General features: G+C 54.7%; 1 protein-coding gene across 4 annotated transcripts; it reads left to right on the top strand.

The window, feature by feature from the left end:
• The first annotated feature begins 250 nt into the window (after positions 1-250).
• Positions 251-11,381, top strand: AJUBA (ajuba LIM protein). Of its 4 annotated transcripts, none has more exons than XM_081830761.1 (9): positions 251-1,715; positions 4,481-4,582; positions 6,250-6,317; positions 6,453-6,515; positions 7,468-7,598; positions 7,687-7,738; positions 7,881-7,991; positions 8,477-8,545; positions 8,925-9,064. In XM_081830761.1, exons 1-9 carry the CDS (start codon positions 680-682, stop codon positions 8,988-8,990), a joined length of 1,698 nt encoding a protein of 565 aa, XP_081686887.1. In that variant the 5' UTR covers positions 251-679; the 3' UTR covers positions 8,991-9,064. The 4 variants fall into 4 exon arrangements, with proteins under 4 accessions (XP_081686887.1, XP_081686886.1, XP_081686889.1 ...); XM_081830760.1 differs by having other exon boundaries at positions 267-1,715; positions 9,013-11,381; XM_081830763.1 differs by lacking the exon at positions 7,881-7,991 and having other exon boundaries at positions 303-1,715.
• Positions 11,382-14,912: the final 3,531 nt, after the last annotated feature.

Below are 14,912 nucleotides of genomic sequence, written 5' to 3' on the forward strand. Positions count from 1 at the left end.
TGCGCAGAACATGCCTCGCGTCACCCCTTCCCGGGCCGCGACATTCCACCGTGCCCCTCCGCGCATTCCAACTGCAAACAAAGAGTTCCTCTCCCCCCTCCCCCACTTTTCCCGGTCCCAATTCCTGAGAGATGTAGTAGCAGCTGCCCAAACTGCCCCTCAGCCGCCTCTCGCCTCCAGTCGGCGGGTCTCCACGTCCAGGACAGTTAGCATCAGCAGCACCCACCCCGCCGGCGTACGAGAGATCCCTGCGCAGACACCCCCGTTCCTCTCGCACACAGCGCTCCGCCCCTCCCGGAAAGTAGATCCGGCCAGGCAGACAAAAGTTTGGGAGAGAAGTTCGGTCTGTGCTGAGTGTGAGAGCGAGGGGGGCGGGGGCCGGGGAGAGTGGGGCGGCCGGGCGAGTGGACGCGTGAACAGACAGACCTGCGGACGGGACAGCCGCGGCCGTAGGCCCTTCTAGCTCCGCTTAACCCCTGATGCGCGGGGGGAAGCAGCCCCTCTCGCTGGGGGATGCTGCGGGATTCCCGGCGCCGGGCATCCGGGCCGCCGGCTAAACCCCTGTGCCTACCCCGTGCCCCCGGGGAACCGGAGTCCGGCCGCTGGGAAAGAGAAGCGGCCGCCGAGACGCTGCAGGGTGCCGGGCGGGGAGGGGGCTGGAGGCCCCAGGCCCGAGGGCATGGAGCGGTTAGGGGAGAAAGCCAGTCGCCTGCTGGAGAAGTTAAGGCTCTCGGACTCCGGCAGCGCCAAGTTCGGCCGCAGAAAGGGTGAATCTAGCCGGTCTGGGTCTGATGGGACCCCCGGGCCGGGCAAGGGGCGCCTGAGTGGGTTGGGGGTTCCTAGGAAATCAGGGCCCCGTGGAGCTACTGGGGGACCTGGGGATGAGCCGTTGGAGCCAGCCCGAGAGCAGGGCCCCCTGGACGCTGAGCGGAACCCGCGCGGCTCCTTTGAGGCGCAGCGCTACGAAGGCTCCTTTCCCGGGGGGCCGCCTCCCACCCGGGCCTTGCCTCTACCTCAGTCATTGCCCCCCGACTTTCGGCTGGAGACCACGGCCCCAGCCCTAAGCCCCCGCTCCAGTTTCGCCAGTAGCTCAGCCAGCGACGCCAGCAAGCCGTCCAGCCCCCGCGGCAGCCTGCTGCTGGACGGGGCGGGGGCAGGCGGAGCCGGAGGTAGCCGACCCTGCAGCAATCGTACCAGCGGCATCAGCATGGGCTACGACCAGCGCCACGGCAGCCCCCTGCCCGCCGGGCCCTGCCTGTTTGGCCCTCCCCTGGCTGGAGCTCCAGCGGGCTATTCCCCTGGAGGGGTGCCGTCCGCCTACCCGGAGCTCCACGCTGCCCTGGACCGACTGTGCGCTCACCGGCCCGCGGGGTTCGGCTGCCAGGAAAGCCGCCACTCATATCCCCCGGCCCTGGGCAGCCCCGGAGCTCTAGCCGGGGCCGGAGTGGGAGCGGCAGGGCCCTTGGAGAGACGTGGGGCGCAACCCGGACGACACTCAGTGACCGGCTACGGGGACTGCGCCGCGGGCGCCCGATACCAGGATGAGCTAACAGCGTTGCTGCGCCTGACGGTGGGCACGGGAGGGCGAGAAGCCGGCGCCCGCGGGGAACCCTCGGGGATTGAGCCGTCGGGTCTCGAGGAGCCGCCGGGTCCGTTCGTTCCAGAGGCTGCCCGGGCCCGGATGCGGGAGCCGGAGGCCAGAGAGGACTACTTCGGTGAGTGAGAGAAGTGGTTAGGGACGGGACGGGACCCGTCACCGCTTTCGTTCCCCACTGCCCCGACGGCCCAAATTGCCGGCGCCGGGAAGTCGGAGGCGGAGACGCGGAGCTAGAAAAGAGACAAGAGGGATTTCCCCTTCCCACCAGGTCTCAAATGGACCAGGGGTTCCTTATTCCTGCTACTCTCGACCCCCCTGATTATCTCGTGAGTCCCAGTTGAAGCTTTAGAGCCTCCGTTTTTCGTGGTAGGAGGCCTCGTCGGGAGGGGACCAAGTGGGGAGTGAGAGCATCCCCGCATTCTGCTCCCCCCTTGGCGGCGGTGCCCCGGCAGGCTTCTGCGCGCCGCGCCCCCACCCGGGCCCAAGCTCCGCCCGCAGGAATTCGGGGAATGCGCGGGTGGGGGGCGGGGCGGGCGGGCCGCGTGCGTGCCGGCTCCTGCCCGGGCGCTCCAGGTGCCCGCGGGCGGGGTCGGCCGCGCGGCGCGGCGCGGGGCGGAGGGTGGGGTGCGGTGGGGCGGGGTGTGTGTGGGGGGGTGCTGTTTGCTAACACGCGCGGAGCCGTGGCCGCGGTCGGGGAAATGGAGCCTGGGAGGGAGGGTGAAGCGCTCTGGGACGGAAAGCAGGGACCCTGCCGCCGGCTCGTCCCAGTCCTGCTGGCTTGCTGCGTGCGTGGGCATTTAAGCGGAGACCTGGTGGTGTCCGCTTCTACTTTCCCCATCCTCCGGAAGTCAGGGCAGAAGCCGTGACCACCTGGACACTAGCATCCCTAGCAGGTTAACGACCCTGTGTAACTGCCAGGAATAACCTGGCCTTCAGTTTGGGCCACAACCTGCTCAGAATTCAGGCTAGAAATGGCACATTATTTTCTGCCGCTGTTAAGGAAACCTGGTCGCTCGCTCTCTCCCGCACGCGATTACCTTTAAGGAGTATTGATTGATTATATGTCTCAGCTACCGGGGGATATTGGGATCTTGAAGGATCTTTTTAGCTAAGACCCACAGCCACCACTTCGTTATATAAAGAAATGCTAATACGGTGGGAAGAAAAGAAATGGAAGGCCTTGGGCCTCTCCTCACCTTTCCCACCATCCATGTTCCTGCCCTAGACCCCATGCTCTAGACCTCTATGGCTAGAAATGGGGAGAGGGAGAGGAACCTAGCCAGGGAGGGCAGGTTGAGGCGGAAGTTGAGAGGTAGCAGGGCTGCAGGCCGACAGGGCCCTCCCTGCCCCGTTCAACCCCAATCCTCCCATCCTAAGAGAGGAAAACCTAGAGTAGATGACGCTTTGGTCAAGGGAGACTAAGTGACCAGGTCCTTTTAGCAGTTTCCTTTTGGGGCCCATGAGAAGTGGCGGTTAAGGGCAAAGAAGTCTCTTTGGCCAAGCCATCAGAGTGAAAAGGAAGAAAGGAGCTTGGACAGAGTGCAATAAAATGGCAGGAAGAACCTAGGTGTGGATATGCTGGGTTAGAGGAGGCTAGGTGGACATGTCTGAGCAGTTTGCACCTGTCTTCGCATAATGTCCAAGGCTTCCCAAAGAAATGCTCTGATGGGCCCCCCTGGCATGGCAATCTTGGCTCAGTCTTATGGGCATTTTGACCCCAGAGGTAGAGGCTTTTTCTCCCTGAGAGTCAGGTTGCCTCCTCTGACAGAATTCCCAGCCTGACTGTACCCTCCTACTCTGGCCCCTAGTTAGGGGCCCTCTTCCTTGGCTCCAGCCTTGCCAGCTGCCAGAGGGTGGGAGCAGGACAGGCCTGGGCCCATCAGTTGCTGCAGCTGCTGCACGGGCTCCCAAGCCCCTGGGCAAAGACTGGGATGGGCCCTAACAGGCAAGGAGTATGGCAGTGTGCCGAGGGGGAGAGGTGGGGCGGGGTGAGGCGGGCCCGTTGGGATCTGCTCCCCAAAGACAGGCCCTAGCCCTCACTCATGAGCCTGGAATTGGGGAGTGGAGGGAGGGAAGAACACACCCAGGAAAGGTGGGTGCCAGAGCCAGGTGTATGTATTTTAGGAGGGGGGTTGTCAGAGAAGAGCAGTTCAGCTCTATCCTTCCCGTGATAGATTTCAGGGAGACATTAGGGATTCTGTCACCCTTCCCCCACCTTCCTGTGCAACCTCCAGTGCCTGGAACACACCCTACATTCTTAGCAGCCACCTCCCCACAGGAGTCATGCTCACATGGTCCCCTCTGCATAGGGCCCTCTGCTGAGCCATATCCTTCTTTCCATCCTTGGAAACCTAGAGGTGTGGAGCAGTAAAAAGTCATTCTGTAGCCATATAGCAGCTCGTTTTACGGATGGGGAAACTGAGGTCCCAGAGAGGCTTTCTAGGCCTCTAGGAGGCCACTGCTGGGCCATTATGGACTGGCATCTCTGACTCTTTGTCCCACACAGTGCAACGGGGGTCATACCCTTGCCTGTTAGTCTTTTCTCCCTGACAGAATCTGCACATTTGCAGGTCAAGGACCATATTTTTGACTCTCTCCCAATTTTCCACAGTATCGGGCACCATATTTTTGCCAGGCACAAAATAGATGCTCAGAAAATATCTGTTGATTAATCAGTAAACAGGGATGGGTCTGCTCAGCCAAGACCTTGCTGCATTCCATTTCTCATTCTCCTCTCTTCCCAGGAGGGAGCCCATCAAAGGAAGTCTGGGACTGGTGGTCCTCTGGAACAATCAGGAAAGAGCAGTCAGGAAGGATCCTGAATCCCTGGTTTTGAGCTGGGGGTGTCGGGTGTGATGCTGACAACCTCTTCTCTCCCCTCAGGCACCTGTATTAAGTGCAACAAAGGCATCTATGGGCAGAGCAACGCCTGCCAGGCCCTGGACAGCCTCTACCACACCCAGTGCTTTGTCTGCTGCTCCTGTGGTGAGTGGACCCCTAGGCCTTGTGCACTGGCAGGCTGAGGCCTCAGGCACGCCCCACACGCATACACACTCTCAAGGGTCCCGGGAAAGCAGAGCTTGTGCCTCTTCGGGTCCCGCCCCCATGTGTCTGGTTGCCCACTACTGCCCCACCTGCCCTCCTCTGCCTCTCCAGCCCCCATGGTGGGTCTGCTTTCTGGGGTCAGCCCTCCCTTCCTCCACTCAGCCTCTTTTCCTCCCCTCTGTTCCTCCCTCTTTCTTCTGCCTCCTTGCTTGCCCAGCCTGGACTCCAGCCCGGCCTCCTCGGCCTCTCCTTGGTGGGGTTTGGTCCTGGGCAGTCTGAGTTGCCTGGGGCGACAGTGAAAGACTGGAATGTGGGAAGGGTGGGGGTGGGCTGGGGGAGTGGGGAGCCCTGGGGGGCGGAGAGAGGGGGTTTTCTCTTGGCTGGTCAGAGTTCAGCCACCTCGCTGGAGTGCAGGCCACAGGGCCATGCCAAGCTGATGACATCACGCTCCAGGAATGCCCGCCACTGTTAGCTCAGGAGGCCCGCCTGGGGGGGGGTGCTCCCAGCGGCTTCAACTCCCCAACCCTTCCCTCACCTCCCTCATTACCCCTCCCCACTGCTTGCCCACTCTTGATTCCTTTGCTAAACCTTTAATCTCCTATCTCTGCCTGTCTGACTCCAGCACTCAGCTTTTCTCTCCCCTACTCCAGCCACCACCAGCACCCCCGCCCCCTGCCGCCCCCCACCTCTGCCTGGTTCTCTTAGGTTCCTCCATCTGTCTGTCCTGTGTATAGGGCCTCTTCTGGGTGTGCCTCTTTCCCTCTCTGTACCCGCACTGTGTCTCATGAGTTTCTAAGTCAGCTTTTCCAAACCATTGGGCAGAGGTAGAAGAGATTTTGATCAGAAGAGGGCAGAGGAGGTGGCACACTTGCCCGTTCTCCACCCTGGGTCTCACTCCTCCCCTCTCCCTGACAATTTAGACACCCTGGAGCAGTTCCTAAGTGTTGGTCACATGCCTTGTCTGCTCACAGAAGATCCTGGATTCTCTGGGTTCCTCTAAGCTTGGGGGAGCAGTCTAGTGCAGGGGGGAAGGGAAATGACTTTGCTCCCAAGCAAAGCACTTTGTCCCCAACAGTAATGCCAATATTTCCTGACCTCTACTGAGCCTGTCCCTGGAAGAAGACAGACAGGGCTAGGGGAGCAGGATGGCTGTGCATAGGCAGAGGCCCTTCGGTTGGAAGGTCCCAGAGGGCAAGGCCTGCAACAGAGCGACCCCCACCCTGGGCATTGGATGGCACCTTGTTCAGAGCTCCTTCACCTTGCACCCCAGCCTGGGGTTGGCTTTGCTCTCCCTGGTGGCTCCACATGCACTGGATAGGAAGGCACTCATCGAGGGAGGGCGGGATCCTAGAAAACTGTTGAGGCAGGAACTGGAGGAGCAGCGAGCAGAGGAGAGGGGAAGTTGGCAGGAATGAGACCAAAGTAAATTGGAATTGCGCCAGATGGGATTTTTGTGTAGAGAGGGAGGACACACAGCAGTGAGGAGCACGGGCACTGAAGTCCAGGTTTAAATACGTCATGCGACATTGGAGAGCAGTGACCCTGGGGCGGGGACGCCCTGTACACGGACCCTGGGATGGCTCCAGTCCCTTGTCTGCTGCTTCTAGGGCGAACTTTGCGCTGCAAGGCTTTCTACAGCGTCAATGGTTCCGTGTACTGTGAGGAAGATTATCTGGTGAGTGAGGGGTCCCCCGGGCCTGGAATGGCTCCCATGCTGGGACCCCCCCCTTCTTGGCGGCTCACTGGGGTTCCACCCATCAGGTCGTTCTCTACTTGTAATATCCTGCCTTGGTCTTTTCTTTGTCCCTAGTTTTCAGGGTTTCAGGAGGCAGCTGAGAAATGCTGTGTCTGTGGTCACTTGATTTTGGAGAAGGTAAGCAAAGTGTCGTCAGCTGAGACTCTCTGAGGCTGGGGGAGCTGATGGGTAGAACCAGGGTCTAAGTGGGTACTAAGGAAAGGTGGAGGGAGGAACCCTATCACTGCATGAGTCGCTTTCCTCTCATTCTTCCCCAGAGCAACGGTTTACAGTGGCTTCCCTCTGCCGGTGGGGTCAAGTCTGAACCCCTAATCCTGCCATCCCCAAGCCTCTGTGATCTGGTCCCTGCCTCATTCTGCACGCACAGCCAAGCTAGGAGTGCGGAGTCCTGGGTCTTAATCCCCTTCCTGCTACTGGTTGGGCTCGGTTAGAACTCAGGGTTGTTGTTGGGGTTTTTTTTTCCATATGAAGGAGGAATAGGATTAGATCAGCGGTCCTCAACCCTAGCAGATCACCCGGGAAGAAGTAAAGAATATGACCAGTGCCTGGGTCGTCGTCAGAGATTGTGATGAAAACTTCTGGGGTGAGGCCCAGGCATTGATGGGTTTTACAAGCTCCCCCGGTGATCCTAATATGCAGCCTGGGGCGAGAACCACTGGCCTGGCTGCTCTCTAAGACCGTTTTCAAGGTTTCTGCCTGTTTTTTGTTTGTTTGTTTGTTTAAGATTTTATTTATTTATTTGACAGAGAGAGAGAGAGCGAGAGCAGGAACACAAGCAGGGGGAGTGGGAGAAGCAGGCTTCCCGCTGAGCAGGGAGCCCGATGCGGGGCTCGATCATGGGTCCTGGGATCCTGACCTGAGCCGAAGGCAGCCGCTTAATGACTGAGCCACCCAGGCGCTCCCCCTGCCTCTGTTTTAAGAGTCCTAGGCCCCTCCGATTACATAGCATTGTTCTGGGAGGAGGGCAGGGAGTTGGATGAGGTTGGGGGGCAGTGGCGAGCACCCTGGGTAGCTGGAGAACTGAGACTAGAGGGAGACTGATTGATTCTCCTCCCACCCCGTGAGCCAGATCCTGCAGGCCATGGGGAAGTCCTATCACCCAGGCTGCTTCCGATGCATCGTTTGCAACAAGTGTCTAGATGGCATCCCCTTCACAGTGGACTTCTCCAACCAGGTGTACTGTGTCACTGACTACCACAAGTGAGTCTACCCCCATGGGATGTGGTGTGGAACTGGCCTCGGGGGTTCCCCAACCTCAACTCCTCTCTCGCGGCCCTCTCTTTTTCAGAAATTATGCTCCTAAGTGTGCGGCCTGCGGCCAACCCATCCTCCCCTCAGAGGTCAGTATGTCTGGGTTCTCCTGCGGGGCAGCCAGCGCCGCTGCCCCTGGGAAGGGGATGGGGACATATGGCCCGGCTTCCCGCGGGAGGCGGTGGTGCTGAGGAATGTACTCTGAAGATTCCCGTGTGACTCTGCTCTCAGGGTCACCACCCTGACCCGAACATCCGGGCCTGGACATGTCTGACAGCCTCACTGGGCCCAGGCTTCATCCCGTCTCTCCCAGTCCAGAGGAGGAGACTTCCTTTCTTTGAGGTCAGGGTCACCAGATCCCAGATGTAGGGGCTAGAAAAAGGTGGGAAGAATCCTCAGGGCTGGTAGGAAGATGTCGGCAATGATTTATGCTATGTGTGCTACACATTTGCCTAGGGAGAGAATCCAAAAGCCAGTGAGGAACCAGATCCTACTGGATCTCCTCGTCCCCAGCCTAGCTTACTTTACTTGGGCTGCCTGCCCCTTTTCCCTCCGCACAGCTCGGAAAGGTAGGTAAGGCCAGAGCTGCTGGACGGAGGGAAAACTGTGAGAGGACATGCCCTCCTGGAGGCAGCACCAAGGAAGGGGAGGGGAAAGTTTTAGGAGGACTTGCAGAGGCCATCTCAAAGCTACAGACGATTGCAGAGCGCTCTCTCTGGAGGCCCTCCATATGATCTTCGCACTGGGGTGGGAAGGGGCCCGTAGCGGGGAGGGCAGAATCGGGGTTGTCATGCTGCGCTCATCCCATGGGGTCTGCATCATTTCAGGGCTGTGAGGACATTGTGAGGGTGATATCCATGGACCGAGATTATCACTTTGAGTGCTACCACTGTGAGGTGAGTGCTAGGAGCCAGGGCTCCTGGAGGAGAATCTGGAGCAGGGGAACGGGCTGGGGGAAGAGGCATGTCCCTGGACTGCCCGAGTCTGTAGGAGAGGTCTGAGGCATGGAAACCAGGAAGGTGCTCCGCCCCGTCCCCAGTATCTCTCCCGTCCTCCCGTCCTCCAGCCAGGCTCTCTGCTCCTGGGGGTTTAGTCCTTTCTGCATCTGGCTTCCCCAGAGGCAAGACTAAACTGGGGACTCCTGGTAACCCCTGCAGATGGGAGGCCGGCTCATTATTTCTGCTGTAGCAGCGACACCTGCTGTCCCGCTGAGGTATTTTCTCGGGCTTCTCCTCCGGGAGTCCATCGCTTCCAACCCCACCCCCTTTCTTCCAGTCCTTAGGAGGCTGGTGTGGAGCAGGGCAGACTCCCAACATGTCCGAGGTGTCCGGGCTGAGGTGAACTAGGTGTCCTTCTTCCCTAGGACTGCCGGATGCAGCTGAGTGACGAGGAGGGCTGCTGCTGCTTCCCTCTGGATGGGCACTTGCTCTGCCACGGCTGTCACGTGCAGCGGCTCAGTGCCCGACAGCCCCCTGCCAACTATATCTGAACTGCGGTCCCCGCTGCTGCCTTCGCCACCCCTGACAAGTTGCTCTGGCCAGAGGGCCCCTCTGAGGCCAGCTGAGGCCAGGAACGTGCTCCCAGGTCAGGCAGAAGAGTCCTCTGGGGAGGGCCCCACGGGCCAGAGACCCAAAGATACGACATTCCAGATGGACTGTGGAGAAGGACCCTTCCGATTGCCACGGTGGGGTGACTGGCTTGCTTCCCGTGTGCACAGCCTGAGCTGTAGCATACACTCGGGCAGGCAGGTTCCAGGACTTTCTAAAGGTCTGATTTTAGTCTGTATCTCCAGTATCCGTTTATGCACAGGTCAAGCAATGTTCTGGCTTTGGATTATAGGAAGAGAGGACATTATGAACACTCCTCAGTCTTTTGCACCCCTCACGTGGGTCAGATACGGGGTCAGCAGGTTCTTACCACAGTATCTTATCTCTGTATCTGGATGAAGAGGTGGAAACTGGACCTTATTCATGAGTTGTTTCTTGGTGACCTTCTCTCTAAGGACCAGGAGAGCCGCTCACCCCTGTGCTGGGAAGCGGGGGCAGCTCGGGTGGACCTGCTGCCTGTGTTGCATGTCTCTCAGGGACTCACGTGGGCCTGGGAAGGCCGGGTGGGTGCCTGTCCTGGGTTCCTCTTCTCCTCGGCTTGGGGACGTAACGAGTGGGCCTTTGGGGGTGCAGGAGGCCTCAGGCTAGGCCACGCGCCCAGGTGCGGGTGCACGGAGCCCTCCAGCCCACCGTACACACGCAGAGGCACACTCGCTCTCTCACTCCCTTCTTCTCAGGACACTGTCATCCCCGTCCCCTCACAGGAGCCCCCCACTCCAGACCTGCCACCCTGCAGAGGGATCCAGGATTCCAGCCACTGCAACTCCCAAGCCCTGAGGTTCTGGGGAGCCAGAGGGGCGACACGCTTTGACCTGGCTCTAGTCCGTTTGGCTAAAATTGGTCCCTTAAAGGCAATTCATGGAACACTTACACCCTTCAACTGCACTGGTTTTTTTTTTCAGTGCAGAAAGGATGGTTTTATTGAAAGCGCGGGGACAGGACCCGTGGGCAGAGAGAGCTGCCAAAGTTTACATCACTTAATGACCAGTTTGCCAAAAGCTCGGTTCCATCTGGGGAACCGTTTAGGTGTTCACTTAGGTGTTCTATTATGTTTTGGGTGTTTTAAGGATTTATATCTATTCCTCCAACAGTACTTCTGAGTTACTGTCAACATAAATTTATCAAATTTGCAGCACTTTGTAAATGAGATTGTTTCCTACTTTTACGGACATCTTTTCCTATGTTATCTACTTTTCCGACATTTTTCAAAAAAGTTTAAAGTTCCTAGCAATAAATATAATTAATTGGTACAGACATTTTGTGTATCAGTTTTTGTGTTTCTTAATCTAATATCCCTTTACAAATTAGATGCCTTGGAAAACGTAATGGAGCTCATATGATTTTGATGCTTTGGCCTAACTTCTACATTCCTGCTGTTAAAAATGCCAATGTATTCTAAACAAATGAACAAGCATGTGGCATATTCAGTTGGCTAACAATTAAAGGTTACATAGACAAGAGCAATAAAAAGTGAAAGGGTGACTCTGCTAAATCCTTTTGAAATGCTGCAGATTTGATAAATATTTGAGACTAATTGTCTCTAGGTGAGTTGGTTTTAGGCAAATTAATCTGATAATCTTTGATCCTTAGTCTTCATTCTTTGTCACTAAGAGTTTCATACTGGAAATGGTGACTCCTGAGAACAGAAATTCCGCATTTAGGGGTTATTCTAAGGTGGCTGTGTCAGCCACGCTGGGGTCGCAGAGAAGAGGCCTGTGCATGAGGGTATGATTGAGAGGAAGAGCTCACATTCATACCACTGACTGCCGGAGGAGATGCACTTTTGGAGTGATAAATGTTCTGAGACTAGATAACTTGGTCTACAGCTGGGATTGCTTCTTCTGAATTATTATTATTATTAAATAAGTGAATACAAAGACTCTGACTGGGCAGTTTTCTCACCAGGCCGCTCCAGGACTGGGAAATCCAGGCAAGCACGTATAACTTTACATCCATCCTTTCTTTGACTCTTGGGGGTCGTGTCCGCTCCGACCCTTCGTTTCTAACTCTGATTTCAGCCTCCCATCTGTTGCTGACTGGCTGATTCCTTTCTGGGTCTATGCTCATCTGTGCCAGCCCTGGAGCTTCCCAAGACTTCTTGACACTGGGGCTACTCTCTCCTTCCTTCCCGAGGAAAAACAAGTGCTAACATCTGATGAGGACAGGCCCAGGGAAGGCAGACCGTGGCAGTCTCCCAAGTGTGCCCTGCATTGCAAGAGTTTGCCTTCTTCCTGTTCGCTGGGAGACTGCTCATCCTTAGTCGTTCTGTTTCATATCTATAACTGATAGATTCCTGGGGCACTGCAAAGGATACAGCAATAAGTAGACCTTGTTTGGCCAACTAACCACCTGATTTTCATTAGCAGCCACTAGGCCTGAGATGGGGAGAGGGGGAAATGGAAGAATTACAGATCCATTTTGTGTCTCTAGATGAGAATCACGGTATAGGGGCCGACTTCGGCTGTTTGCTCTGGTCAGCCCCGTTCACCACAGGCCTGAATGTGGTTTGTGAAGAATAAGGCTGGTGGTGGTTCTCTCTCTGCCTCACTCCTTAGAGACCCGTTTCCCCCTTCACCACCTGGAGCTCTCTAGGCCAGGGAGATGGTAAGATTCCATTTGTAATCAGGCTGGAGACTGTCCTCAGTCAAGAAAGTAGAGAAAGCTATTTTCAGGCACGTAAAGCCAGCTGGAGGAGGTCCTTGAGATTGTACCTATAAAGAAGGGATAACAAGAGAGAAAGGAGACTGATAGAACTGAGACAAAAGGATTGGAGAAACCAGTGAGCAAAAGCATTTTGTTGTTTAGAAGGATCCAGACCCCAGAGTGGGCCTGGGGTCATTCAGAGCCCTAATGTGAGGGGACTCCATGGCAAGGGCAACCTCTGTCCTCTTCATTCTCCCTCCCAGCCAAGGAAGACCTAAGACGGCCTCTGCCATGCCAATTACTGGTGTAGAGCCCTCGGGATATCCACACTTGGCCCTGGTTGTGAAGGACTGAGGCTTGACCTTGGAAACAAGAGCAAACTGTCATTGGGATGGATGGATTAGAGCAGTCTAACTGGTGTTTGAAGAGTCGTCCAAGGCAGATTCTGTCCACCTAGGCTTAGAAAGGACAGCACTGCCCCATGTGAAGGGAGCCAGGGAGCTATACAAGCAGGGAGACATGGCTTAGGAGGAACATCCAAAAGGTGCAGGTTCGACTCATATGCTTAGAGCCGAGCGGGGTGTGACTTTAGAGAGAACCCAGTGACCTCATTTTACCAAATGAAGAAACAGAAACAGTGATAAGGGCACTTACCCAAGGTCATGCAGCTGGAAAATGACTTTCCCGCCTTTGAGGACTAATAGAGAGCTTCTTTCCCCTCTTCCCTCCCACTCCAGCCCTCATCCTCATCACAGGGACTCCCACAGCACAAGTAAACTGTAAATTAGATCAGCCCTTCATTATGATAAATAACTAGGGAAAGTTTTAGTGGGAAAGCCAGGGAATCCAGGAGACAATAAAAGCATGTTAGGAGAAGCAAAGGAAAGACGCTGCAGGAGAGTCCCTGCCCTTGAGGAGGTCACCGTCTAGCCAGGGAGACAAATACGCACATCAAGTGTCTGAGAAGATTACAAGCAACATGTCACCAAGTGCAAAGTAATTGAGTGTCACAAACAAAAGACCTAATGCTGCAGGGGACAGATGACAAGGGGGAGACTTTGTTGGACTTACACTGTGGATCAGAAGGTGGCGGCCCATAGACAAATCCTGCCCCCAAATGCATTCTTTGGCCCGCTGGGAGTTATTTTTCATAATATTAATTTGAACCCTCATTGAGGAGGGGGAAAAGGCCAGCTAACAAATGTAGAAAGAATGACAGAATTGGAAGAACAAAAAAAAAAAAGAATTGGAAGAACAGCATTTTGTGAACTTGAATACCTGACTGATCCTGGCAAAGATTATTGGAGTTAAAACGATAAGTGAAACGGTTGGTGGACAACTGGACATTGTCAAGTAGCCTCTCAGCACATGGTCTTGGCATCACCCTTTCCTGGAATGGGTCTTGGTGTCACTAACCAGTCGACCAGTTCTGGTGTGAGGCAAACAGAACCCAACCTAGTGTATAGTCTAGCTCCACCCCGCCGCCCCCCTCGCCCCCCGAGGTGTTAGATAGAGCTTACAGTTTACACGCCATGCCAGGAACAGAGAAAGTAAAAGACGCTAAGAGGAAGCAACTAGACAAACTTAGGAAGGGAGGCGTTCTGCAGGACAACTGGCTAACTCTTCTTCAGCAAGTCAGTATGATTTTTTTTTTCTTCCTTTTTTTAAACTTAAATTCAATTAGGCAACATAGAGTAGACCATTAGTTTCATGGGTAGAGTTCAGTAATTCATCAGTTGCATATAACACCCAGTACTCATCACATCAAGTGCCCTCCTTAATGCCCATCATCCAGTTACCCCATGCCCCCACCCACCTTCCTCCAGCAATCCTTAGTTTGTTTCCAAGTCAGTATGATCTTCAAAAAAGTCAAAACTGCTAGATTAGAGAGACTTAAGCTATCTAATAATGATACAATGTGTGGTCCTGGATTCCCTACTGGTTTAAGCAAATTGCTATAAAAGATATTTGGAGGGGCGCCTGGGTGGCTCAGTCGGTTAAGCGTCTGCCTTCGGCTCAGGTCATGATCCCGGGGTCCTGGGATCAAGCCCCGTATCGGGCTCCCTGCTCAGTGGGGAGTCTGCTTCTCCCTCTCCCTCTGCCGTCTGCTCCCCCTGCTTGTGCTCTGTCTCTCTCTGTCAAATAAATAAATAAATAAAAACTTAAAAAGGAAAAAAAGATATTTGGAGTCAACTGGAAAATTTTTTTATATGGACAGGGAATTAGATGAGGTGAAAATTTACTGAGATGGAAAGGTCAAAATCATTAACAAAATGCCAGTTACGAAACCAGTACAGGGGACTCGTGTTTTGTTTCCAAAGTGTCTATATATGTATGGAATAAAAAAGAACTGAAAGGATATGCATTAAGGTGTTAACAGTGGTGATCTCTGAGTGGGAGAGTATGTTTTATTATTGTTGGCCTACATTTTCTATTTTTATACAATGCACGTGTCCTGCCTCTGTAGTAATAATACGCTGTTGCAAATAAAATAACTGATTGCCAATATTTACAATTCAGGAGATTTCACATAAAAATCTGGATATTGTATATGAAGAGTGGGATTTCTAAGGTTTTTTGAATAATCAGAAGATCTGTCACACACACCCCCCTTCCAGTCTCACAAGACAGCAAGTATTTGGAACCAAGGGATGGCTGCTGCTCCTTTATTGGGTGTATGGTCTCCTTTCATTTGTCATAGTCCCTACCACCCTGTGTGCTTCACACACCGCTTACCTGCCTGGCTTCTGTAGACTTTTGATGATTTGGATGATCCTGATGGGCTCCCCATCCATAGAGCCTCCCATTAATAATCATTTGAAGGTATTAATAAATTAGTTTTGAAATGCTGCCCAAAAAAAGCATCCATTCCAGAATTAACTATGGCTGGGTTTTTTGTTGTTGTTGTTGTTGTTGTTTTAAGATTTATTTATTTATTTGAGAGAGCGTGACTAGTGGGAGGGGCAGAGGGAGAGGGAGAATCTCAAGCCGACTCCCCGCTGAGTGTGGAGCC

The sequence above is a fragment of the Leptonychotes weddellii genome, chromosome 9, assembly GCF_054177405.1.
Source record: "Leptonychotes weddellii isolate Sample4059 chromosome 9, ASM5417740v2, whole genome shotgun sequence".
In the NCBI taxonomy this organism is placed as follows: Eukaryota; Metazoa; Chordata; class Mammalia; order Carnivora; family Phocidae; genus Leptonychotes; species Leptonychotes weddellii.

Bases quoted from the DNA above. Each gene is read 5' to 3' on its own strand.
- AJUBA (XM_081830760.1), top strand. From the start codon at position 680: ATGGAGCGGTTAGGGGAGAAAGCCAGTCGCCTGCTGGAGAAGTTAAGG. The intron at 6,516-7,467 runs GTAAGCAAAGTG...CCCGTGAGCCAG, and splicing joins GTCACTTGATTTTGGAGAAG to ATCCTGCAGGCCATGGGGAA. The intron at 8,546-9,012 runs GTGAGTGCTAGG...CTTCTTCCCTAG, and splicing joins TTGAGTGCTACCACTGTGAG to GACTGCCGGATGCAGCTGAG.